Source organism: Alnus glutinosa, chromosome 12 (genome assembly GCF_958979055.1).
Source record: "Alnus glutinosa chromosome 12, dhAlnGlut1.1, whole genome shotgun sequence".
Classification (NCBI taxonomy): domain Eukaryota; kingdom Viridiplantae; phylum Streptophyta; class Magnoliopsida; order Fagales; family Betulaceae; genus Alnus; species Alnus glutinosa.
Genome location: NC_084897.1, coordinates 16,793,145 through 16,817,810, shown reverse-complemented (window position 1 = coordinate 16,817,810; position 24,666 = coordinate 16,793,145). Strand labels below are relative to the sequence as shown.

Below are 24,666 nucleotides of genomic sequence, written 5' to 3'. Positions count from 1 at the left end.
CTAAACATTATATATGAGCTTCTTTCTGCCTTTTTGATTGCCTTTTCTCCTTTGCTTTTAAATGATTTGGCATAAACCCTAATTCATGAAAAATTGTACTTTGTGGGATTCTGCTATATTTCTTTCCCCTCTTCGCCTCTTCAACTAAGTCGACGAATGTTGTTGAAGAATTGACATTCATTTGATACCTGCAAATGTTTGTCGCTGGTCTTTTTATCTTCTCTAGATTTCTACTTTGTATGTTTCAATGCTGCTAAAAAGCTATTGAATGAAATTAATATTTATGCTTTAAAAAAAAATAAAATAAAAAAATGCCCAAGAAAAGACGAGGATGGTGACCGGAAGAACCCGAGAAAGATGTTAATAATTAATAATTAAAAAAAAAAATTATATTAAAAGGACCTGCTGCATAACCTGCACCCCTACGAAAAATACAATTTTTTAACAAAAATAAAAAATGCCAGTAGATGCTTTGTGCCATTTCTCTCCTTCCTTTTCCCCACTCACCCACCAACCCCATTGAGCAACCGTTTGTTTCTTCAGGGCTCTGAGAGGGTCTCCTCTGTTTCTTTCTTCTTATATCTTTTTCTCCTTAATGGAAGGAATATAAGCAAATATGGCCGACTATGTTGTTAATTTCCTCGTGGAGTACTTGTCCCAAAAACTGGAAAAGGAGGCAAATTTCTTTGGCGGAGTGGAGGATCAAGTCAAGTCACTCCATAGGGAGCTTAGACTGATCAATATCTTCCTGGAGAACTCCAGGGGAAAACGGAATGAGCATCCAATAGTGACGGAGGTTGTCCGACAGATCAGGGAGGTGGCTTACGAGGCTGAGGATGTTATCGACATGTTCATCCTCAAGGTTGCAGAGCACGGGGAGAGGAGCCGGATGGGGAGGACAGTTCATATCCCCACGCACGCAAATATGCTTTGCGATGTTGGAAAGAAGATTGCAGGAATCAAGAATGAAATCAATGAAATCTACAATAACAGAGAAAGGTATGACATTGAAAGAGCTGAGGAGAGTGTCGATGCGGCGGCGGTGGAGGCACTACACAGGCGTAGGAGAGAGGTCGAGGAAGATGACGTGGTGGGTTTCGTTGATGACTCATCGACACTGGTGAAGCGACTTATTGACGGAGATTGGAACTGTGATGTCATTTCGATCATTGGCATGGGTGGGTTAGGGAAGACAACTCTTGCCAGGAAAATCTACAACGATGTTCGCGTCAAGAGCCACTTCGAGTGTCGTGCATGGGTGTATGTATCTCAAGATTTCAGAACCAGGGAGCTCTTGCTTAACATTTTGAAACAGATTAAAATATCAGATTGGAGGACACTAGAAGGCATGGGTGTAAAAGAATTAAAAGACAAGTTGTTCAAATGCTTGCTAAGAAAGAAGTACCTAATAGTAATGGACGACATCTGGAAAACTGAAGTATGGGATGAGGTAAGATCTGCTTTTCCCGATGACTTGAATGGAAGCAGAATATTGATCACTAGCCGCATAAGAGAAGTAGCTTCACATGCAAGCCTTACTCCTCCCTACTTTCTCCCATTTCTTAACAAAGACGAAAGCTGGGAGCTTTTAAGTAAGAAAGTGTTTCGAGGAGGAGCATGTCCTCTCGAGTTGGAAACTATGGGGAGAAAAATTGCAGATGATTGTCGTGGCTTACCACTTTCCATTGTGGTATTTGGGGGCCTTTTAGCAAACAAAGAGAAGACACCCGAAAAATGGTCCACATTGATTGGCAATGTAAACTGGCACCTTACTGAGGCTAGTACAATATGCACAGACATATTGGCCTTAAGCTACACCCACCTGCCTCGACGCTTGCAACCATGTTTTTTGTATTTTGGTGTATACCCAGAAGACTTTGAGATCCCTGGAAAGCAACTGATCCACCTGTGGACAGCCGAGGGATTCATACAGCACGCTGGCAATAGAAGCATAGAGGATGTTGCCGAAGACTGCTTGGAGGAGCTCATCGATCGAAACTTGATACAAGTGGCTAGCCGGAGGACAGATGGAGGCGTAAAGAAATGCCGCATTCATGATCTTCTGCGAGACCTCTGCATATCTGAGAGCAAGGAAGACAAATTTCTTGAGCTACTCAGAGTCAGAGATGACAGCCGTTCATTCCCGAATAAATCTCGTAGAGTTTCCGTCCATGGTATCTTCCCTCTAAACATTTTTTCAAACTTCTCTGATCCTCCATGTGCCCGTTCTTTGTTGTTCTTTGGCGATTACGAAAATAGAGACTGGAATTTGTTCCTCCAAAACTTTAAGTTGATACGGGTGCTTAATTTTGAGTGCATAGAACTCCACTCCATTCCCGAAAGCATAGAAACAATGATCCACATGAGGTACTTGAGGATAAATTTATCTCCTTTCGTAATGGATATTCCTGATTCCATTCGTAACCTTACGAATCTGGAAACACTTTTCATATCGGCTTATCCTGGACGGAGTTATTCGGTAACTGGGATATTTAAGCTACAACGTTTAAGGAATCTGCATCTGAAAGGGTTCAAGTCATTGTCTTGCCGTTTGGATGAAGTTCTATGGAACCTCCAAGTCCTTTCCACCGCAACAGGTTTCTATGGCAGTGAACCAACTTTTCCTTTCGCAATGGACAAGTTTCCTTGTTTAAGGGAACTAAGGATACTTAATAATTATTTGTGTGAAAGCGAAGCTGTAAAATTTTTGGAAGGCCTCCACCATTTACGTTATCTTCAAATATTGAGAATCGTGTATTTCCCAATGCTTCCTATTGATTCGAGTTCATTTCCATTTACAATCACCAAACTAACCTTACTCAGTGTTGGGTTAGGAGTCGGTGGCGGCATGGCAATGCTAGGAAACCTTCCCAGTCTTCGGATACTGAAAATAAAATGGTGCAACGATATTATTGATATGCACGTCTTTGGAGGTTCATTTCCTCGACTTGAAGTCCTTCAATTACAAGATTTGTTACAAGTTAAAGAATGGAAACAGGATGGAAGTGCAATGCCATGCCTTAGATATTTGGTTATCAGAAGATGCCATTGTTTAACCATGCTCCCTCCGGAACTATGGAGTTTGACTGCCTTGCAAATGGTGGAGGTGGAGGAGTTACTGCTCAACTCAACATTGCGACGCATGCTTCAGGAATTAGAGATGAATGTTAGCTGTAAGATAGTGATCAAGAATTTTGCTGGTATACTTTTCTTTCCCTTTTCATTTCTATTCTCAATCCGAATATGTCACTTCTTACATTTGCAGCACCTAAATATGTGTAGTCTTTTGATCTTTTTGTTGTTGAAAACAATATATAGTCACTATTCTTTTTGTAGATAAATTTATCAATTTATTTAATTGCTCTTGCTTTAACTTATCTACAATCATTTTTCTTAGTTTCACCGCATGGACAGAATTCCCAAAATTCTCCGTTCATTTCCCAGTCATCAACTGAGGGAGCACCATTCCCAACAACCTATTCTTCCCATCTGGACGTACAACCTACAGCATTGATTAATCACCATGATGGAAGTCAGGATATCCACTGGTGTCCAGATCCACTTGACAATGTACTCGATTTTCCTCAAAATGTCACAATTCAGAATGGTCAGGTGGAAAGCAGTACTGGTGTCATAACATCTGAGGACCATGCTAGGAAAACTGATCTGCAGTGGGTTGATGGATTAATCTCTGAGATGGATCCAGATTGGAATGAGCTTCCCAATGTTAATGTATCAGATCCTGAACAAAAGGTTTGTTCCTCATGTCAATCTGATTGCTGTACATACTTGCCTTGATGTCAGGCTAACATGTTAAATTGCCTGGTGTATGTGGAGAAAATTCATTCCTGAATGATCATTTGTTTCTGATCCCTATCAAGTGTCTTGTACATTAACAGATGATCCACTTATATCAATTGGAGCTGAAACTTTGAAATCATGTGTAGCTTTTCATTTCTTGTTTGCAGAGTGACTTGATATTTTATATTTAATATCTTTTAGTGTTTCTTAGACTATTCGTGACTCTGTTTCTTATAAGCTGTTTTTGTTATTAGATGCTCGAGGAAGTGGTAGTCACTGGCATGTGCTCAATATTTACAATCTGTCTGAAACTGCTTAGCTAACTATTAGCACAAAATATTTTGCGTCATTTCTGTTTTTCTTTTTTCTTTTTTCTTTTTCTTTCAACTGTCTTCACATGACTTTTTGTTTTGTTTAATGCTTTAATTGATAAAGCATTTCACACACTCCATGGGACTTGAAATTATGACCTAATCCACCATGCACATGATATCATTATGTAAATGTTTAGGCATGCAAAAATATATGTTACTAGACTAGGGGTGTGCATAGGTTGGTTTGAGGTTGGTTTTGGGCTCTTTCCAATCCAACCTGACCTCATCCATTTGGGAAATTATCAAATAGAGTCAACCTAATCCTACTAAACTAACCAAATCAGAGCATCTGTAGCTAATCGGATTGGGTCGGGTCAAGTTGTTGGTTTGGGTTTGTATTATCTTTTTTCAATATGTAATTGAGATATCATTAAAAGCGTAAAGTGCACCTAGGTACACAAAGGAGAAAAGAGAACAAGGAAATCATGATTAAGCACCAAAGATAAGGAGTATACAAGGCCTGTTGCATTGTCCATTTAGATTATTTATCTTCAAAGAAGTTTATATAATATAGGGCTAGTTATTTGGGCCTTCATTCAACTAATTAGGAATGTTGGTCAATAAATGATTTGCATATTTGCGCATTTAGCTCAAACATCCAAGGTCCACATTAAATGCATCAAGCATCCAACACCCTCATTAAGACTGTTATTTACTAAAAGATTTGCATAATTTGGTGTGGGTGTGGTGTAGGTAGTAAAGATAAAAGCTTTATTAAAATATGACAAGTTTTAAAATAATAGATAAAATATATGGTGGGTTAGTTCAGGTTGATTGGGTTGGGAAAACTGTAAAACCAAAACAGGACCAACCCAATAGATTTTTGAAATTCTGAAACCAAACTGACACATTATCCTGAGTAAAACTAACCCAAAGCCTTCAGGTGGGCTTTTCAATGATATGAGTTATTTATCCCAAAAGGTTGGTTCAGCTTCGTGGGGTTGCCTAGTTATTTGCACCCCCCTTGAATATTTCTGCGTATTGTTTCAATCACATTTAGCACAAGAACAAAAATCACGGCAAGTGTATCGCTTTTTTTTACATTCTCCCCCCATGTTTAACATGTCATTAAAAAGAAACTTTTTATTGTCACGTATTTCATTTACTCTAGAAAATTAATTATCTGTTGCTTAAACCATCTTCTGATATCTTAATGCAGCAACCCCAGATCCATCAGCAGCATTCTGTACCATCTGGAGAGTTTCATGATGTCACTAATACATTGCCCAATCCACCCCCTGCAAAGTCGCAAATGCGTTGGACACCAGAACTTCATGAGGCCTTTGTGGAAGCTGTCAATCAGCTTGGTGGTGGTGACAGTGCGTAACCTCATTTTTCATGTTCTAATTTTTATTCCAGTAGGACTTGAGAAATCATGAGGTTTCCATTAGGGCTTGACTGTATCACAGGGTTTCTTTTTGTCTTTTTAATGTTAATATACAGGAGCTAATCCAAAGGGTGTCAAAAATCTCATGAATGTTGAAGGCCTGACCATCTATCACGTAAAAAGCCACCTGCAGGTGCACTAATAATTTCATCTTATTTTATATCTCTTCCCTTTTCGAAGCGAGTTGTTTACTGCCTTGAATCAGCGGGTTTTTTTTTTTTTATCAGAAATATAGAACAGCCAGATACAAACCAGAGTCATCAGAAGGTAATGATAGTTGCCTTATTTCTAATCTGTGCATGTCTAAGGCATATTTAAGCCCAAAGGCTTGCTAACCTTCTAAATCTTTATAGAAAAGTTTGTGGTGCTAGACAGTTTACCCCCTTGGTAGAAGTAAGTAGCCCTTGATGTATGCCTTTGTTTATGTCATGCTCCCTTCCTATCTTGTTGAGTTATAGGATGGTGTGGAAGTATACAATGGACCATTTATTTTGATCATCTTCTTTTTTTCTTTCCAGGGTTCTCAATACATATAAACAGACTGTTGTAAGATGATTAGTTGAAGCTGTTCTTTTTCTTTTCTTTCCAGGAACTTCTGAGAAAAAATCAACTCCTATTGAAGACATGAAATCTGTAGACCTAAGAGCGTAAGTTGTTGATTGTACCTAGAATTCCCGAATGTATTCATACTATTGTTTATCTGTGTACTTCTAATTTGTTTTTTGAATGTATAGTTTGTTGCTTTCCTATTTATGGTATATTAACTACTTACATTATCTTACTACTTTGTATGAAACAATTTCAATCCTTTGAGCCCAAGACAGCAAATATTTAGATTTTTTTATTTTGTGGAAGGTCTTTATGGGCAGTTGAGGTGGGTAACATTTTAAATGACTTTTTATTCTCTTTTCTCAGTCTGTTTTAAGAAAATAGATTCCATTATGGTTATTTTAGTCCTTTTGCTTGTCAACATATAATAGCTTTGTATGTTAAACTTCCTTGCTGATTTAATTAGTTTGTGCCATTACATTTTCTCTATTGTATGTTACTATATATACTCCGTCGGTTTCGTACTTTCAGCATAATTAACTAATTCTGTTGACTTCTAAACAAAATTATTCGATTATGTTGCAAAAGAAACCAGAAGGACCATTGTGAAACGTTGATTGTACGCTAACTTCTCTACCAGATGGCAAATTACCCTATGTCTGAAAATATTGCAGACATTTGTATTGTATCAACAGGTATCTGACATGTGAATTCCCTGATAAGGAGACATGTCCTACTTAGAACAAGGTATTCTGAAGGATGAATTTTTTCAATCTTTCGCTAAAGAAAAGTGAAGTGAAAATGTTCAACTAAATATCCATTTCTTTTTGTTATTGTGTCCTTTAATAATCAGCTAAAATCCAGGGGCAATATTTTTTGATGTTGTTATGAAACCTGCAACTCGCCAGTCTATTGAAATTTTTATTGATAACTCCACCCTTGGTGTCTAATGTGGCAATGTTTGTTTCCCTCTTCCTATAATGAATATTCATGGCCTCAAACTGATGTATGTGCATTTATATCTATCTATCTATATGTATATATATGCTCTTCAGGAATTGTTGAGCTTTTTCCAAATGCTGTGATACTCCATTTTTTTTTCCTTTTGTCTGGACTTTTCCACCAATTTTGCTGATAACTCCCAAAAATAGTAATTATCTTTGATTTTGAGTAATTCCCAAATTGAAGTTTTCAACTATGTTTAGTTAACATCTCTCTCATCATCAGTTTTTGCTTCTCACTTGCTACAAATTATTATTATTATTATTATTTTCCATTTTGTTTTGAGTTACAAGAGAGGTCTTTTTTTAGTTCATCAGGAATGCCTCACTTTCCAGATGAGGCTTTTTTAGAATTTGGATCCATGCTGCAGTCGTAGCTCTCAAAAAGTTTCCTAGAAATGTTTTTTTTTGGATTGTTTGTGTGCTGTCATGCTGAATTTAGGCTGAAATCTCACTTTGTACTTTTGACTTTTATCACAGGAGTGTGGGAATCACTGAAGCATTGCAGTTGCAGATGGAACTTCAGAAACGGCTTCATGAACAACTGGAGGTAGGCAGTTGGTAGCAGAACTTCACTTTCTCTTACTTTAGTTTAGTTACTCTGAAAAGAGTCATGCTATGTTCCTATATGAAGTGTTGATTTATTTTCTTCCTAATACGTTTGAAATCTGGTGTTGAAGGTACTCTTAGGACATTCGTAATGTCAAACATTCATAGTCCATGTAAAAACTCTTTGTATTCTCAATGGTCTGCTGAGCTCCACAAATTTACAGGGTAGAGTTAGATTGATACGAGTTCAGTGAAAGGCCTTGACTTACCAGATATATTAATCTCTTCAAATGACCTTCAAGTACTTTTGGCTAAGCTTTTTCCTGCCTTGAGATCGTTGCTCTTATTTTTTCCACTTGGCCGAGAATGCTGGTTTCAGAAGTGTATTTTTAGTTTGTTTCTTTGCAAAAGTTAAATTATGATGGTTTGCACTATGAAGTCAAGTGCAGTTGCTAATTCAATTCGCTAATATATCATTTCTTGTAGAGGAAGGTATCAGTTATGTTGGTGTTAATCTTTCGATTATGTTAGTATATGATTTTCTAACAACTACATTCAATCTTTATTTTATTTTTCATTTTAAAATTTCCTGTTTGGCCTTTGGTTATGGTAATTTTTATATTACAGCATACCAGTCTACCCATGATCTAATATATTAAGTAGATGGCCAGTTTTTATATGTTCTGATATGGTAGTTGCTATGTTTCCACAGATTCTAAGAAAGCTGCAATTGCAAATTGAAGAAAAAGGGCAGTATCTTCAGAAGATATTTGAGAAACAGAGAGAGATGGAAGATGACAGTATAAAGGCCTTTGCATCGAACCCGGATGATCCTTCTTTTCCACCATCAAATGTGGTGCTTCCATCCCCTGCTGATGACAAATCGGAAACCTCAAAACTGGATCAAGATAAAACGGGGGCACATGAAACCAAAAGTACCGAGGATCGGGGACCAGCTGACGGGGACTCTAATGCTCTACCGACGAAATGAGCAAGAGCAGATCAAACAGCAACATCATCAACCAAATCTGGATCTGATTGAAATCTTATACCATGTCATTTTGCTTCCCCCTTAGCTGACAGGGTAGGCCTGGATAGAGGGTTATTTATGTGAAGTAGGATGGAATATGCCATCAGAAACCAGGAGATGTTTGCGGAGCTTAAGGCATTATTGTTGAGTTTTGATGATTTAGTCTTCTAGAAACCTGTTTTCTATCCTTGCTTAGGGGCTAAAGGCATTGGAATATGGCACTTCCAAAACATGGATTTGCAGTATCAATATATATACTTGTCCCCAAATAAAAGAAAAAAAGAACTTGCTGCATGTATATGCCTGTGGATTGGTCTCATTTTCAGGAACTTTTAGGAGTATAATTGTTATGTCAATTTCTGCCTGTCACAAGAAGGTAAATGTATATAATGGTCGTATTATCAATATTATAATAATATTGGAAAAATGCATTTTTTTTTCCCACTTATAATATTTACGTTTCTAATAATACTACATGTATATTTTATAAAGGGAAACGGGGCCATGCCACCCCCGGCCACCTCTTGGGTGGCCCCTTTTCCTTTTCCAACCTTTTTTTTAAAAAAAATAATTTTTAAGTTTTATTTATTTATATTTTAAATATTTTTTAATTTTTTATTAAGAGTGACATGTGTCGCTATATTTATGGTGCTGACGGGATACCTAACAAAATTTTTTAAATTTTTAACGAAATTTAACTCTAAGGAATGGTTTGTAAATTAGGCTAACCAAAATGGTTTTTTAATTAATTTTGATTCGACATGGTGTGATTTGTAATTTAAGCTAATCACAGAGACCAATAGTGTAATTTTTTATTAAATATATTGGTAATTTTTACTATAACGTCAGAAAGTGTATAACAATTAAATTTATCTGATAAATTTTATTCCTTAATTTTTTTTTACCATTAAAATATTGCTACTTGAGTTTATAAAAAAAAATTAAAAAAAAAAAAAAGTTGTTTAACTTTTTATTATTAAAATATTATTGAGTGAATTTATAATTGTTTTAAAAATAAAAAATAAAAAAATTATTAAAATACGTTGTAAGAAAATTACGGTAAAAACTGTAGTGCCCAACCATTTCCCGCATGTTTGTATTGAGAAAATAAAAGGGAAAAAGTACAATACCTCGGGAAAGTACAACCTCGTTTTGCAACGAAACTCATCCATTTGAGCAGAGTGACCAAAACCGAAAGAGAAACCTTGCATCAGGCAGAGAGAGAGAGAGAGAGAGAGATGTTGTTCCAGGTAGGAGGGCAAGGGACTCGGCCCACTTTCTTCGAGATGGCGGCGGCGCAGCAGCTCCCCGCCAGCCTCCGCGCCGCTCTCACCTACTCTATCGGCGTATGCGGTTTTAATCTTTGAATTTCATTGGTTTCATTGGGGATTAGAAGTTTTTGAGACCCACTACAGTTTCGTGAATTCTTTTTTTGGTTTTCTTTCTTTCTGGACAACTTCACGGCATATTTTGTTTTCAAACCCAGCTGAAAGCACTTCACAAATGCTTGTTATCTTATTTCTTAGGTTGTCAATTTGATAGCTTGACGACCTAGAAAGCAGTTTTTTTAGTATTGGAAACGCATTCATGATCTCCAGTATTAGTTATTTAGTGGGGAAAAGGTATTTATTTTGTTAATTTTTGTGATTGATGTATCTCTAAAACCCTTTATTTATATGTTTGAGGTTACGAACGCTGCCACTGAGACATCTTTTAACATCTTAAACACTGTTGATAAAAACATATTGGATAATCTATGGAAATTAGGGAAGACCCTTCAAATCTTTTATGCTGCTGAAGGAAAATTTATAACTTTATGTGCAGGATGTCTTTGAGGAATTTAAATGTGTATGCTATGTTTCTTGTTTGCTCTGGGTTTCATTTTTTGTTCTTATAATATGATTCTCTTAATAATTCAAAGAAACATGTGCTATTAAACGTTGCTTGCTTCTACACTTGCTTGATGCACAATTAGAAAGTTGATAACTCAAGTTATCAGCGGTTACTGAGCAAGAAGATGCTAATAGCCGTAATGGTTTTTTCTGCACCTCTCAAGCCTCTCGAGTCTCAAATGTCCAACTCACTATTAATCGGTTATTGTGTACTTCACAAACTTGTATGTTCAGGGTTGTGTGTTATTCTACAGGTATTGGCTTTAAGAAGACCCTTCCTCCACAGGGTGTTAGACTATGAAGATGAATTCTTTGCTTTGCTGATGCTGGTTCTTGAAACTCATAGTTTACGAACTACAGGTTTCTTTCTTTGTATTCCTCTTTTATTTTTGGTGCTTGAACCTTCTGTATTTGTCAGCATACATTGTCTTGTTCAGTGTTTTCAAAGGCGAGTTGGATGGTCACCTAGGTGCTTGGGCGAGGTAAGGTGCCATTGAAGCCTCAATGTGATGTGCCTTTATTGAGACACTCGCCATTTGCACCTAGGGAACGCCTTGCATAAATTCCCTTTATAAAATCCTCCCCCCCCCCCCCCCCTCCCCAAACAATTGACTTGATCACTGTAGGTTATAGTTTGAGTTCATAATATGTATACCATCTTTACTTACAAAAATATAAAATGGTATGCTATCTTTGTTTCTGTTCACTTGGGCGAGTGCCTTTTCGTTCCTCATGTCTTGTTAGCACCTCTTGCCTCGGGGGATATACGGACTTGATGCCTTGAGATTGCCTTTTGCCAATGACAAGACTGGTTTTTTTGATCAATCTGAACTAACTGTCATTTTTTTTTTTTGTAAGTGAAATTAACTGTCATTAACATCTAGGACATGGTATTTTTGTATGAATCCTTCTTTGTTATGTACCAACTGCTGATCTTTTCATTACGTTACTTTTTGACCTTTTTTCTTCTTTTTTGCTTGACCCAATTTTGCACATGTAACAATTTTTTTTTTTTTTTGGTCATGCAGCCTGCATGGGTAGATAGACTCACTACTAATAACTATATGCTACTGAATATTGTTTTCTCGAATACGTAGAGTTGTGTAAGTATTTTGAAATAGCTCACCCTCATGGGATTGCTAACCTTTTTTCCCAGACATTCTAGCACCTCTTTCACTCAGGCATAAGAGTATGTTCTTATATATGATGTATCAATAGTTGGTAGATTGGGGTAATATAGGAGAAATGTGACAAAACAGGTGAGCATGCTGAGTCATGTCATTTACTTATTTTGAAAGATAGGCTTAATCTACCATGTTATTATTTGTAATATAATTTGTATTAAGGGCATAGATGGTTCCAAATTTATCCTCTTTCCCCCTCTCCATAAAGGAAGCCACTAACCAATGAGCTTTAGTTCAAATGGCACATCTTCAGCCCTTAAGATTGGAGTAGAAGATATAGTTGTGGATTCAAGACCTACTGGGTGTTTGTGTAATTTACGGATTTTATTTTTTATTTTTTTTAAAGAGGTCACTATTTATGAGATTAAGAGGCTTGATTAGAAAAGAGAGCAAGATAACCTCTAAGGTTGATGAGTTAATGAAAGTGGTGATGTTGTATGTGCAAGAGGAACGAGGAGTCTGTAGATCATTTTCTTCTCCGTTGTGTGGTTGCTGGTGCCTTATGGAATACTATCTTCGGTCGTGTTGGGCTGTATTAGGTTATGCCTAGACGAGAGATAGACTTGTTTGCTTGTTGGAGGGGGTTATTTGGTAGCACTCAGAGTGCAACTGTGTGGAAGATGGTGTCTTTGGAGGGAAAAAAATGATAGAAGTTTCGAGGACCGCAAGAGTATGCTGGTGGAGCTTAAGTCTTTAGTCTTCAATACTCTATATTATTGGACAGATGCGTTTGGCTTTTCGAATTTGCTTATTTTTTATAATTATCTTTCTCATTTTAGATAGGTGTTTGTGTTGTATACTTCATATGTACCTAGGTTGCGTTTTTCGCTCTTTAATAATATTTCTATTACTTATCAAAAAATAAATAAAAAATTGAAGCTGGTGATGCTAGTCGAGATCAGATGGAGATGAAATCAAAAGTTATACATCTCTAAGCAGCAATTATTTGGATATTTTTAATTGACATTTTATTTGGAAATTGTCATTCTATTTGAATTAATATTATACATGCTAGAGCATTGTGATGGTAGTGGATTTGGTTTTCTACATGTTACTATATGAGCATCTATCAACTATGTAAATTTGTCCCTTGGATGCTTCAACAGTTAATAGCCTCTGTGAGGAAAAGCTGAAAGAGGAGGGTGCTGGAGCTCTAAGGGAATGGTTTGGGATAAATTTATGGACATTATGGTGGATGTATATATTGTAAGAATGCAATACAAATGAACTATGAGTTGAAGAATGAGTTGATGGTTTCTGTGTTTGGAGTTTGGATGAATATTAATGCTGCTTCTAATTATTTAGTATTGGCTCTCAAATCTAGTGAAGCAAGATGGAGCTAGAGGTGTTTCTGTAAAAATAAGAGTATGTAAAAGCTCAAATCCTTCATAAGCTACCCTTCTTATCAGAAAAGGGGAAGAATAAAGAAAATGGAAAAAAATAAATATTAATGGTGATTCCATGTACATGTGAGATTGTCGATGGTGCTAGCAAGTCAACTTTTGCATAAATGTTCCAACTTTTGGTTCCAAAATCCATCTTATACTAATTGGTCACTTTATCCGCATTTTGAATCTCAAGTAATACATTTCTTATATTGCTGTGTCGTGTTTGTTAATTGCAGCAGAGTTGACCCTCTTTGGATCATTACATGAGACTCATTGCAATATTTTTTTTCGGTTTCCCAATCATCTGCAGATGCATCTTTCTCTGAATCTCTATATGGCTTACGAAGGAGAGCTGTGAGGATAAAAGTAAAGAAAGATGATGTTCAATTGAACTCAGCTGATGAGATTCATCACTCTGGATTAAGAAAGCGCCAAAAAGTTCTTTCAGTTGTATTTCTGGTATAATCATCTGCTTCTTTTATCTATCTGCCTCTTCTTTTTCAATCTTAGCCTCCAATAAACATTACTTCTCATGCTGCAACGATTAATGGCTGAGTTAACTGTGCAGTGAACAGTTGTAAGAACTTGTGTCTTGGTTGATTGTCGTTGTTTTCTGTGGTCTGAGTTACTTGTTAATAAAGTGATACATAGTTAGTTAGAGAAGGAGAGGAGCGGATGAAGCTCATCAGCATAAGCCCAAAGCTCAGCCTAAAATGAGCTTCCTTCACTCCTCTCCTTCTCTAATTGCTTTGGCCAAAAAAGAAAGGCCCTTTTTGAAATTGTAGTTGATGAACTGATATATTTGAAGTTCTACAGCCTTTCACTATTGGCAGTGAACATATGTGTGTATATATGTATGTAGGTTGATATGCATGTGTTGGTAACATAATAATATTTGTATTAGATATTGATTTGTGTTGTCATTTCCTACAAGATTCCTTCTTACTAAGGGAGCACAGAGGACTAAGGTTGGCTAAATTTGACCCTTTAATGAATCAGTAAGCATAGATGAATTTATGTTAGTTACTTAAGAAGCCCATGCAAAATATCAAACTCCTTTCTCTCTCCCCCTTTCTAATATTAGATTTAAACATGACTCGCCTACCCTACCCATTTGAATATCTAGAACTTTGCGATCATCTTGATCATGTTAAGGTGTCTCATCATGTTTCTCCTTCTCAACGACACAACCACACATGTCCTTGCCGATTATATAAAACAATCTAAAGTCTTTTTTTTTCTTTTCTTTTTTTTGTGTCTCAGAATTCTATTGCCTTCAATGAAATTATGTTTGCTAAGTTTTCTTTATTTTCTTTTGGACTTAAGTTCATGTCTGAAGAAGATGTCCTCAAGCAATGATGTTATGTTTTCACTTTCGTGGAAAAAAGGAAAAAAGAAAAAGCATAGGTAAAACATAGTTTTGGTGAACTGTTAAAATATTTGTCAGACACTGTTGGTGCTATATCAATTTCTTCTCTCTTAATGCTCTAGCTAGATGAAGACATAACGAACTATGACGTAAATATGTATGTTCAGGTGGTATTGCCATACTTAAAGTCGAAGTTGTATTCAATCTATAATAAAGAAAGGGAGGCCAGGCTTCAAGCAAGTTTATGGGGACATGGTGATGAAAGATTTGATGATACTGACTATATTGATGGAAGGGAGGATTCTCTTGTTTCAAGAGGAAACTTGGATATAGAAGCATCAATTAGGACACGTTTGACAAAGAGGATTCACAAAATTTTAGGTGCTTGCTATCCATGGTTACATGCTAGTAGTGAAGGTATGCATATGTTTCAATTTAGTTCTGGTCTTTATCTGCAAAGCAATTCTGTTTGTCTGGTCTCTTTTTTGGGGGGGTGGGTTGGTTGAGGAGGGGATTGATGCTGAATTTTGATTATGCAACTAAATACAGTTTATAAAAAAATTATTGATCACCTATCTCTACATTCTATTTTCCATTTGGGTTGGTTATCTCCCACCTACTTTCATTTTATATTTTTTGTACTTTAGAAGAATAAATTTTTTGTGTATATGGGGGATAATGCTGTTGCTTGGATTAAATTCTCTTGCCGAACTTTCATTTGTAATATTTCTTAAAGTGACATCAGTTGTTTGTGTTAAATAAGGGAAATGAAGTTTATTCTATTATGATTTCATTACTTAGTTATGCAGACATTTCGGTGTCTTATTCTCGCTTGTGCCTGTCATTTTCTGAAACCATCTTTCAGGTGTGTCACTTTTGGCATGTAACCTATGTTTATTTTTTAGAATTCTCCACTATAGTTGGCAAGTTCGCATTCTTGTTCTTTAACGCATAGACTCTGTCGCTCAATCAGAAGTGAGCTAATTGTCCCCTGTATAGGCAACAAACAAATTTGTTGCAGTAAATGTGTATAATTAAGGATATTTTCCCTTAAGCTACCTGGTAAACCCTTCAGTAGTCCTTCATATTCTGAGGATTGGTGCTGATTTTTAATAGGTGATGTTATATCTTCTGGGTGAGGCTATGGGCAGCTATGCTTGAAAGTGATCTAGGTCCTATAGTTGTAACTAACAGTTCCTTTGGGAATGTGTGGTAAAATCATCCATCTAAGCTTTTTATTTTTGTTTTTGCAATGCAGGAGCGTCATTTGCTTATCAGCTGTTATATCTGTTGGATGCTACTGGATTCTATTCTGTAGGACTACATGCACTTGGGATTCATGTTTGTAGAGCTACAGGGCAAGAGCTGGTATAATTTAGCAAGAGTTTCTTTTGGAATATTTTAGCGGCCGGTACATTTGCATTTTCATACAAGCTGTCTATTTTCTGACCATTTGGTCATCCATATTGCTGTGGGCTACATATAGGTGTCAAATAGCTGATATATAAGCTTGTTTCATTTGTCATATGCTTACATAAATTGTCTTTGAGTTGTTTTAATGGCATGTTTGGGTAAAATCCATTATTCAAATATTTTTCAAATACTGTTTTTTAGAATTCAAATTCTACTCAGATTTTATCCGACTTTTTCTAATTTTGTCTCAAGTTTTCTAAACCATCCAAACATAATTTCAAAAAACAAATTCTCTCGGTATTCGCAATTTTTCAAAAAATCATACACCCAAACGAGCCATTAGAAATCACATAACATTGCTTAGAATATGGACACCTCACTATATGACAACGCACCACTTTCTAGAATAGGGACATTTGTCCCTTTTTTCTAACAGATATTTCTCGGTACTTACGAATTCACTTTTTTGATGTCAAGGTAGATGGATACTTCTTCTAGAATTTCAAAGATAAGAAGCCGTGAACGTGAAAGACTCCGTGGTCCACCATGGTTGAAGGTATAAATTCATTCGGTTAATTTTGTTTGTAGCTTTCACTTATACTATGTACTTTTACCATATATATTCGAAAATACTAACACTTCAGTGCAGTATTAATTTAAATAGTGACTTATTAAATTTGGCAACCTAATATTCTCTTTCACTTGATGAAGAGATTTTGACAAATTAATTTAATATACCCTTAAAGGATGATCTGTCTGCTTTTCAGGGTCTATAAGGAATTAAATATGTTTCCTATGCTATGATGTGGAAGTATATTAAATGATTGGCTGCATTTATGTGTGCCAGTCAGAGGGACAATAGTATTGAAGTGAAAAGCTTTACATTATTTTCTATCATGTTTGAATGAATTTGGATGATGTGGTAATTCCTTTACACATAGTTCTCTCTTTTGTAGTTTTGCACATTTTGCTTTACCTATTCCTGCCCAGTATAATGCAAGTTACCCGTAAAATATTGTTGCACTCATGCATTTGACTCCTGGGTTTGTGTGAGTAAACGTTGGATTTTTCAGCATAAATTTGTAATCATACTATTTCTTCTTGTTACATTTATTATTTGTTCTCTGTAGAATGTTTAAAAAAAATAAAATTGGATAATGCTAAAATAAATGTAAGTTTTTCTATCACTTAAGGTATAACAACTATTTCATCTATCAACATGTCATGTTAGTATTTTACTGCCAAGACATATGCTTCCAACAAGAAGTTGAAAGCATCTAGCAGAGCTATTTTCATGAGCTTAGATTTTTTTTTTTTTTTGATAAGTAGGCATAATATCATAAAAAACGCAAAGCGCAACCCAGGTACATAGGGAGTATACAAGAGAAACACCTATATATTCTATTAAGGCATATTTAAATGAATAATGGTTCTTTAAATGCTATACTTCCAACTGCTTAAATGTTGATTCCCGTTTTTTGACATATTTTATGATATAGGCATTACAAGGAGCACTTCTCAGCTGTCTATATACATCGCTTGATTATGCACAAACGGGGTTAATTGCAGCAGTGTTCTTTTTTAAAGTGAGTATGGTTTTCCCATCTGCAATGTTATGTCCTTTAGTAAGTAATAATAATCTTAAAAAAAATCATCAGCATTGCAGAGTTTCTTAATACTTTTTATTCAATCATGTCCTTTAGTGATTTTCTTTTTTCCCCTTTCTAGTTAGGTTGTTCTTTTGTATACTTCCTATGTACTTAGGGGCGCTTTACACTTTCAATGAGATTGGTTTTGTAACTTAAAAACTTTTGATTCAATCAAAGAAAAAGAAATCATTATGATATGTCGTGCTGTCAATGTTATCATCTTCAATTGGCCGTGTGTTTTTATGCTAGACATTGTAGGATTAGAGACTTTGTAAAAGGAGAAGAATTGGATAGAAAAGAGAGTCAAGTGGGAATAACCCTGGAGTTTCTGAGCTAGGTTGTTACGGTTAGTCAAAACTTTAAACATAAAGAAAGGATTTTTTGGTCCTTTTTTTTGGGTGCTAAGCCCAAACATAAATCTAGAGAATATCTGGAAAAGAAAGGATGTATGAGTATCTGCTGCAAATTTTATGTCAGAGAACATTTTAGAAGTTTGTAGGCTTTATTTTTTGGTACAAACTTCTTTCTTTTTGCACAAAATTGGCAGTCTTGCAGAATGTTAGTTATATAATACCGGCTTTACAATTTTACCTCTGTATTTTGGAATTTTCCCTGAATTTGAAATCAATATGACACTTCATAACGTTCTATCATAATTCTCTTCAGACATTAATTCACTTTTTATAACAGTCTAAATCTCTTCTGTTTGTTATCAGGGAACTTAACTTGTCTTATTATTATGTTCATTGTAATATCTGCAAGTGGACAACTACTCTTATAGTTTGAAAATTTAGGTCTCTTTTATGATCCTATTCTCATTTCTTCTAATGCATTGTTTTTGTCATTTTTTCATTTTTTTTTTCCTTGTAAAAAATACAAGCTTTATTGATGCCTATTACTTGTAGATGATGGAATGGTGGTACCAATCTGCAGAGGAGAGAATGTCAGCCCCTACTGTGTACCCCCCACCACCACCTCCTCCTCCACCAAAGGTGAAGAAGCAATTTCCAGTCTGTCTTGACTTCCCCTGCTCTCTCTCTCTCTCTCTCTCTTTCCCTGCTCTCTCTCAATGTTCAGTTCAGTTCCCAATACCATATCAAATTGAACTACAAGAAAAAGGGGGTGGAACAATAGTATTGAATTGAAGCAAAACTTTTGTTGCTATGTTGCTTAAATAGTGAAATGCAATCTGTTATTACAAACAGGCTGCTGAAGAGGGTATTCCACTGCCACCCAACAGAACAATTTGTCCTTTGTGTTCACAGAAGCGTGCAAATCCATCCGTAGTTACAGTTTCAGGGTTTGTCTTCTGCTACGCGTGCATATTTAAGTATGTTTCGCAGGTGAGGCCTCCAGACTCTTGTTGGCTATTGACTTGAAAAAATAGAAGTGGATTTTATAGTTTTTGGGAAGTATTCTAGAAGGGCTTGAGTTATGAAATTTGTCTCAAAGGACATGGTTAATACTAGTGAATGGATTCACTACTTCTAGGATTTCTATATAACTAATTCAAGATATATGGTTAATAACCCTATCCTCCATTTATATTGCAAAATTCATAAATTGAGTAGCGTCAGAACATTTGTAAAGCATCTTTACATCTTCCCATTTTTATTAAATAAATTAGTTTTTATTTTTGAACCTCAGGATATGTTTGGTTCTCATCAGCAAACTAATTTGTAATATCACATACTCTCATCCATAGTTAATGATCTGCCTACAAATCCGAATTCCAGTATTATCAGTTTTAAGACATATGGGAACCTGTCGGAACTCAAAGGAACCCAATGCTGAAGCCTATGTTTCCATGTAATGCAGTGAATTTTGAGATTAGTTTTCCTTACACTTCTATTCACCATAGCAGTTGTTTATTAAGGTCAAACCTTTTTTAAGGCTAAGAATTGCACCTCAGGTATACATAGTAGAGAAAAGAACTGACTTTGCATAATGTTAGGTGGACTGTTTTGTTATTGTCATAAATGGTTCCAGCTTGGCTGTTCTTAGTACCAATTTTCTTTTGGTGAAAGATTTCTCTCTTTAAAATCTTTTTTTTGTTCTTGTCGGTGGTGGTGGGTTACACCGGACAGTATAAACGATGCCCGACCACATTAATGCCTACAACTGTTGACCATATAAGAAGGCTCTTTCATGATATATAGAAGAATCCGTTGGGCATCACGTTTGTATGGTAGAAGGATTAAATAATCAGGTGAAATATGAAGCAAAGATGCTCTGTGGTAGGTGCAAGTGGAGCCTTGACAAGCAGAAGCAAAATACTATATCTTCCAGATTTTTCCTCTTAGGGTTTCATCTTAATCTCTTGGGGCATATTAGATTAATGATTATGAAGAGTTACGGCATCGGCATCGGCATCGTGTTGACACTTTTCAAGTCTGCAGCCATTGTGCACATTTTTAGAATTAGACGTGTAAGATTTGATTATTATTAGTTTGTATGGAGGAAATATTGATGCAACAATGATTCTGATTCTTAAATTCTGTTTCTCAAGTGAAATCATATCTTTGGTGGACAGTGAGATATACTAAATTCTTCTTCTTCTTTTGTTTTTGCTTCTTCTTCTTCGTCTTCTTTTTTTTTTTTTTGTGAAGTGAAAATGACAGGAGGTGGTGCTGTTTCTATCCATGGCTCTAAGGAAGCATCCCCGAGAAGGGTATACAATATTAATATTCCATTTAGGTATCTTGTAGAATGAGTAATCAGTTTTTCTCCCCAAATTTCAATTGACTGATTGGGTTCAATTTTTTTTTTTTAAAAAAAAAAATCAGATTGAAGTTTGCTCGGTAAAATTTGTTTTGATTGTGCTTTTTCACGAATGCCACCATTTTTCCATTACAGATTTATTTCCAAATATATCAGCCACTTAAAACACTTCAAAAACATGAGTGTATTATCATTATGGATTAGGACCTTCTACCATTTTCAAAGAATTTATGCCCTTTTTTAAGTTGAATGGCGTGAAAAATGATACATATGTCAAAAAAAAAAAAAAAAAAAAAAAATTATTTCAAAATTTTTTTCTTTACTTTTAAAGAAATGCTCCTTTACTAAATCAAAAGACGGTTTTTTATTCAAAGCTTTTATACTACATAAAGTGTAAGAACTTGATAAAGAATATACTCAGTTCTTATTATTAATATGCCACATTTTTAATATGTAGTATTTTTTATGCCGTTCGATGCCTAAAACAACCTAAATTTAGATAATTTGAGAATCTAGAATTTAGATAATTCGATGCACATATTTTGCAAGGCAAAATAAACAAGACCCAGAAATATGATGCACAAAACACACATCCATGAGACTTTAGAGTATGAATGGATAAAGCACAACACTTTTACCAAACCATCTCCTATACTCTCCATAAAGAGAGGCTACCCTTCAGACACAGCTCTCTCCATTCTTGCCTCAAATGGAGAAGAATTCCATTTCACTCTCTCATCCTGCGCAACCCAGAGAAGAAAAACTTATCAATACCATAATTCAAATTGAACACAACACCATTACCATGAGTCACTTCACTAAGGCCTTGTTTGGTTAGCAGAATAGATATTTCATTAAGAAAATAAATAGTTATTACTGGGAATGAGGAAGAGTGGAATGGAATAATTATTTAAATTCCTTAGTTTGGTGACAACACATATACCGCAATTAGAATTGACTTAAAATTACTAAAAAACCCACAATTTCTTATTTTTCAAAAAAAAAACTCAAATCTTAATATATATATATATATATATATATATATATATATATATATATATATATATATATATATATATATATATATATATATATATATTTGTGGGTGACAAATCTGATCTAAATTCTTTGTTCTTTTTTTAAATAATTTTTTAATTTTTTAAATATATATATATATATATATATATATATATATATATATATATATATATATATATATATATATATAAGTTTAGTTTGGAAAAATTAAAAAAAAAAAAAATTTTTGTTTATTAAAATGTTGTATATTCCCTGAAAAATGAGAGGAAGAACTCTTCTAAGGAATAAGTCCATACCAAATAAAAGAATAGCTATTCCAATGGAATAGTCATTCCATTCTAAGGACTTATTCCACGAATCAAACGAGGCCTAATAGTCTAAGAGCATTCTCATTAGGCTAGCCAAAGGTTATTTTGGCTAATCCTCTAGTAAAAATGGGCAAAAAAAATAGCTTCATTCGACTAGCCATTATAGTTTTTAAACAAATGGCTAGTTACTACTGCACTCAACAAATTTGCTTAGCATTGTAGTTCAACAAAACAATAATACATTACTAAAAAAGAGTAATCCTATATTTTTTACTATGCTTACGTATCATTGCTAATTCACAATTGAATTTTTTAATTTTTTTTCTTTTAACAAAGGCTAATCCAATTGACAATGTCATGTCAGCATAGTGAGATATTAGCATAGTGTATCATTATTAAAAAATCATAGCTCGTTTGGTGACCCACTCTTTTTTCCTTTTCTCTTTTTCTCTAAAAAAAATATTTCTTCACTTTTCTCTCACAATTTTTTTTTATCTTTATATTACATCAATCAATTTTTATTACTATTCTAAAAAAATTTAAATAATGTGAATAATATGAATAGTAAAAATAATAGCTAAAATAGACGGTAAAATGGAGGTGTTTTGAAAAAATAACAAAGTAAAAATTTGATGAGTGGGATGTGAATGCTGTAATACCTCTCTGTTTCTGCTTCTTGTCTTGTTCATTTCTAGGGATGAAGAGCCAGAGTCTGAATCCATGCTCTGCCCGGTATGCCTCCAGTAACTCCCAACTGTACCTATCACCACCACCTTCTCATCAGGGCTTCGGCTTCTTGACCATTTTGGAGACGTTGAGGCAGAGAACTGTTTGAGCTCTGCAACGGTCAATGCTCCCAGAATTGGCCTGTCTTCAACATTTCTTCTTGAGTTCTCTTTCTCGGACGGCGAGTTCCCGACGGAATCACTACTGTTCTTGGACGTCGGCGGCGTGAATTCGGATTCAACCAACCAGCTTGAAAGGCTGGTGTCAACCGCAATGTTCTCCTTTGCTTGATTCTCTAAAGGAGTGGTTATTTTTGCTTGAACCGCCTTCAGTTGGGTAAGATTTTCGATTGGTTTCAAGACTAAATGTACAGACTGACTCCTATCTCGAGCACTTGGGCTCGACCCAATTGTCTTGAGCTCCGGCATCGGACTGTTAACCTCCTTTTCGCCGGTTTCAATGGCACTTACTTGTTTTCTTGAATCGATGGACAAAGAAAACAATGACTCCGACGATTCTTCCTGAACCAGTGAATGAACATTCCCAACCTCGTCATCATCATCATCTTCATGTTCCTGGTCGCATTCTTCACAATTTTGGTATCTTTGGTTTGGTGGAGAGGATAATATGCTTGAAGCAATCAAATCCGAAAAGGATTTGCTTACTTTACTTCTTTCTTCTTGCTTTTCATTCTCTTTCTCCTCATTGTTTCCCAACAAAGTAATTGCAACTTCATCAGTTGATGGTTCCTCATTGGTTTTGACATTCAGATCAAAGGTAACTTTCTTTCTAGGACTGCAATTTGAATATAATCATATAAAAAAAAAAACTGCCAAGAATAAATAAAGCAGAGATAATAATGACATCTACCCAGATAAAATAAATTGGAAAAGAAAACAGAATTCAAGATCCGAGCTTGTAACGATGGAAAACTCACTTTGATTCCGTGATGGGATTAACGGGGTTTTCAATGTCTTCTTGCTTTGGTAGTGCAGTAGGTTGAAAAGCTTCATTAGCTTCATGAGTCTTGACGAAGTTCAGAGAAGTAAAAGCAAGCAAAAAAGATATCAGAGATAATAAAGCTGATAAAAATGAAAATTCCCACAAAAGTTCAAGCTCGGTAGCGGGCTTACATGGTCTCTAGAGGTAGTTTCATTGGACCATTCTCCATGTTTTCGGTGCTTAGGAGTACCAAAGCAAGCCGGAAAGCACCCCATAATTAGCCACTATTGACTTCTATAAAGTTGCCTTTGTTTCAAAAGAGAGAGAGAGAGAGAGAGAGTCTTTGAGAGTGTAGAAGAGGAAGCTAGGGAGGGGAGGAGAAAACGGTCAAGAAAATTTGAAGAATCTTTGATGGCTGAGAAAATATGACCGTTGGGAGTTCATTTAAAAATGCTTCGGCTTCCATTTAAGATTGGCCGTTGAGCGTGTGGGTTTCACCATCACCGACCCGCTGAGTTCAGTAAAAGGAGTAAAAAATTGGGTTAAATACCTTATACGCCCTAGTGGTTCTAATTTATTTATTTATTTTTTTTTTTTTTTTTTTTTGTCTCTTGTGTTTTTTTGTTTTTTTTTTTATAAGAATTACATGTGCTATGAAAAAAAATGAAAATAGTATTTTCGTCTATTTTTTTGTCCAAAACTAACATCCGGCTATGTCAAACTCCCCCCTTAAACTCATGACGTTCTCGTCAAGCCACGTCATGCAGTGCTACAATACAACATGATCTGACATTATTAGGTGGCTTTGATACCATTTGTAACGACTTAAGGAAAAATGTTAGCCACATCAGCGCTATTACCCCAAAAGAACTAATCAATTTGAAGTTTTCATAAAATTCCTTATAAAGTCCAGCTTCACCTAGTAACTAGGTGATGTAGGACTTAGCACACATGATTATTTTTTATAAACCACTCACTCTATGTGAGTTATTTATCTTTTTTCAATATGGGACTGGAGTGTTACACTTTTCCTGGATAAAGTTTATTTTACTCATTTGGAGCAGTTTTTCATGGTAGTTAAAGTTATTAAAGTGGTTGTTCTTAAAATCAATAAAAAATAATATTTGTTTAAAATAGAGAAATATTTAGAGAGTTTGATGTATGAAACTTTTTAAAAGTAATAGATAAAATAACAAAAGTAGATTGTTTAGCTAAAATTTAGATAGTTGATCAAGAGATGATAACCGTCCCCCTCACCCCCTTTTTAATAAAAAAATTCAATTTTATTAATAAAAAATTCAAAAAAACAAAACAAAACAAAACAAGAAAAAAAAATACACTTTTT

The 24,666-nt window shown here is 35.2% G+C and overlaps 3 protein-coding genes across 3 annotated transcripts; 2 read left to right on the top strand and 1 right to left on the bottom strand.

Moving 5' to 3' along the window:
• The first annotated feature begins 444 nt into the window (after positions 1–444).
• Positions 445–9,047, top strand: LOC133851356 (disease resistance protein RPP13-like). Its single transcript, XM_062287733.1, has 8 exons — positions 445–3,200; positions 3,398–3,753; positions 5,335–5,494; positions 5,619–5,695; positions 5,790–5,829; positions 6,152–6,209; positions 7,593–7,662; positions 8,374–9,047. The coding sequence occupies exons 1-8, from the start codon at positions 617–619 to the stop codon at positions 8,650–8,652; spliced, it is 3,624 nt and encodes a 1,207-aa protein (XP_062143717.1). The 5' UTR covers positions 445–616; the 3' UTR covers positions 8,653–9,047.
• A 767-nt stretch (positions 9,048–9,814) lies between these two features.
• Positions 9,815–20,145, top strand: LOC133852085 (peroxisome biogenesis protein 12). Its single transcript, XM_062288756.1, has 10 exons — positions 9,815–10,037; positions 10,838–10,943; positions 13,466–13,614; positions 14,692–14,941; positions 15,783–15,892; positions 16,419–16,493; positions 17,437–17,523; positions 18,492–18,578; positions 18,792–18,929; positions 19,674–20,145. The coding sequence occupies exons 1-10, from the start codon at positions 9,930–9,932 to the stop codon at positions 19,743–19,745; spliced, it is 1,182 nt and encodes a 393-aa protein (XP_062144740.1). The 5' UTR covers positions 9,815–9,929; the 3' UTR covers positions 19,746–20,145.
• A 700-nt stretch (positions 20,146–20,845) lies between these two features.
• Positions 20,846–23,801, bottom strand: LOC133852086 (uncharacterized). The gene is made up of 4 exons (XM_062288758.1): positions 23,513–23,801; positions 23,317–23,405; positions 22,313–23,174; positions 20,846–21,047 (listed from the first exon to the last, which is right to left on the bottom strand). Exons 1-4 carry the CDS (start codon positions 23,594–23,596, stop codon positions 20,979–20,981), a joined length of 1,104 nt encoding a protein of 367 aa, XP_062144742.1. The 5' UTR covers positions 23,597–23,801; the 3' UTR covers positions 20,846–20,978.
• Positions 23,802–24,666: the final 865 nt, after the last annotated feature.

Coding starts and splice junctions, on each gene's coding strand:
- LOC133851356 (XM_062287733.1), top strand. CDS start 617: ATGGCCGACTATGTTGTTAATTTCCTCGTGGAGTACTTGTCCCAAAAA. Junction 3,201..3,397: donor AGTGATCAAGAATTTTGCTG/GTATACTTTTCT, acceptor CATTTTTCTTAG/TTTCACCGCATGGACAGAAT. Junction 5,696..5,789: donor ACGTAAAAAGCCACCTGCAG/GTGCACTAATAA, acceptor TTTTTTTATCAG/AAATATAGAACAGCCAGATA.
- LOC133852085 (XM_062288756.1), top strand. CDS start 9,930: ATGTTGTTCCAGGTAGGAGGGCAAGGGACTCGGCCCACTTTCTTCGAG. Junction 16,494..17,436: donor GTGGTCCACCATGGTTGAAG/GTATAAATTCAT, acceptor TTTATGATATAG/GCATTACAAGGAGCACTTCT. Junction 17,524..18,491: donor CAGCAGTGTTCTTTTTTAAA/GTGAGTATGGTT, acceptor TATTACTTGTAG/ATGATGGAATGGTGGTACCA.
- LOC133852086 (XM_062288758.1), bottom strand. CDS start 23,596: ATGGGGTGCTTTCCGGCTTGCTTTGGTACTCCTAAGCACCGAAAACAT. Junction 23,175..23,316: donor AATCCCATCACGGAATCAAA/GTGAGTTTTCCA, acceptor TTCAAATTGCAG/TCCTAGAAAGAAAGTTACCT. Junction 21,048..22,312: donor CAAGAAGCAGAAACAGAGAG/GTATTACAGCAT, acceptor TGGGTTGCGCAG/GATGAGAGAGTGAAATGGAA.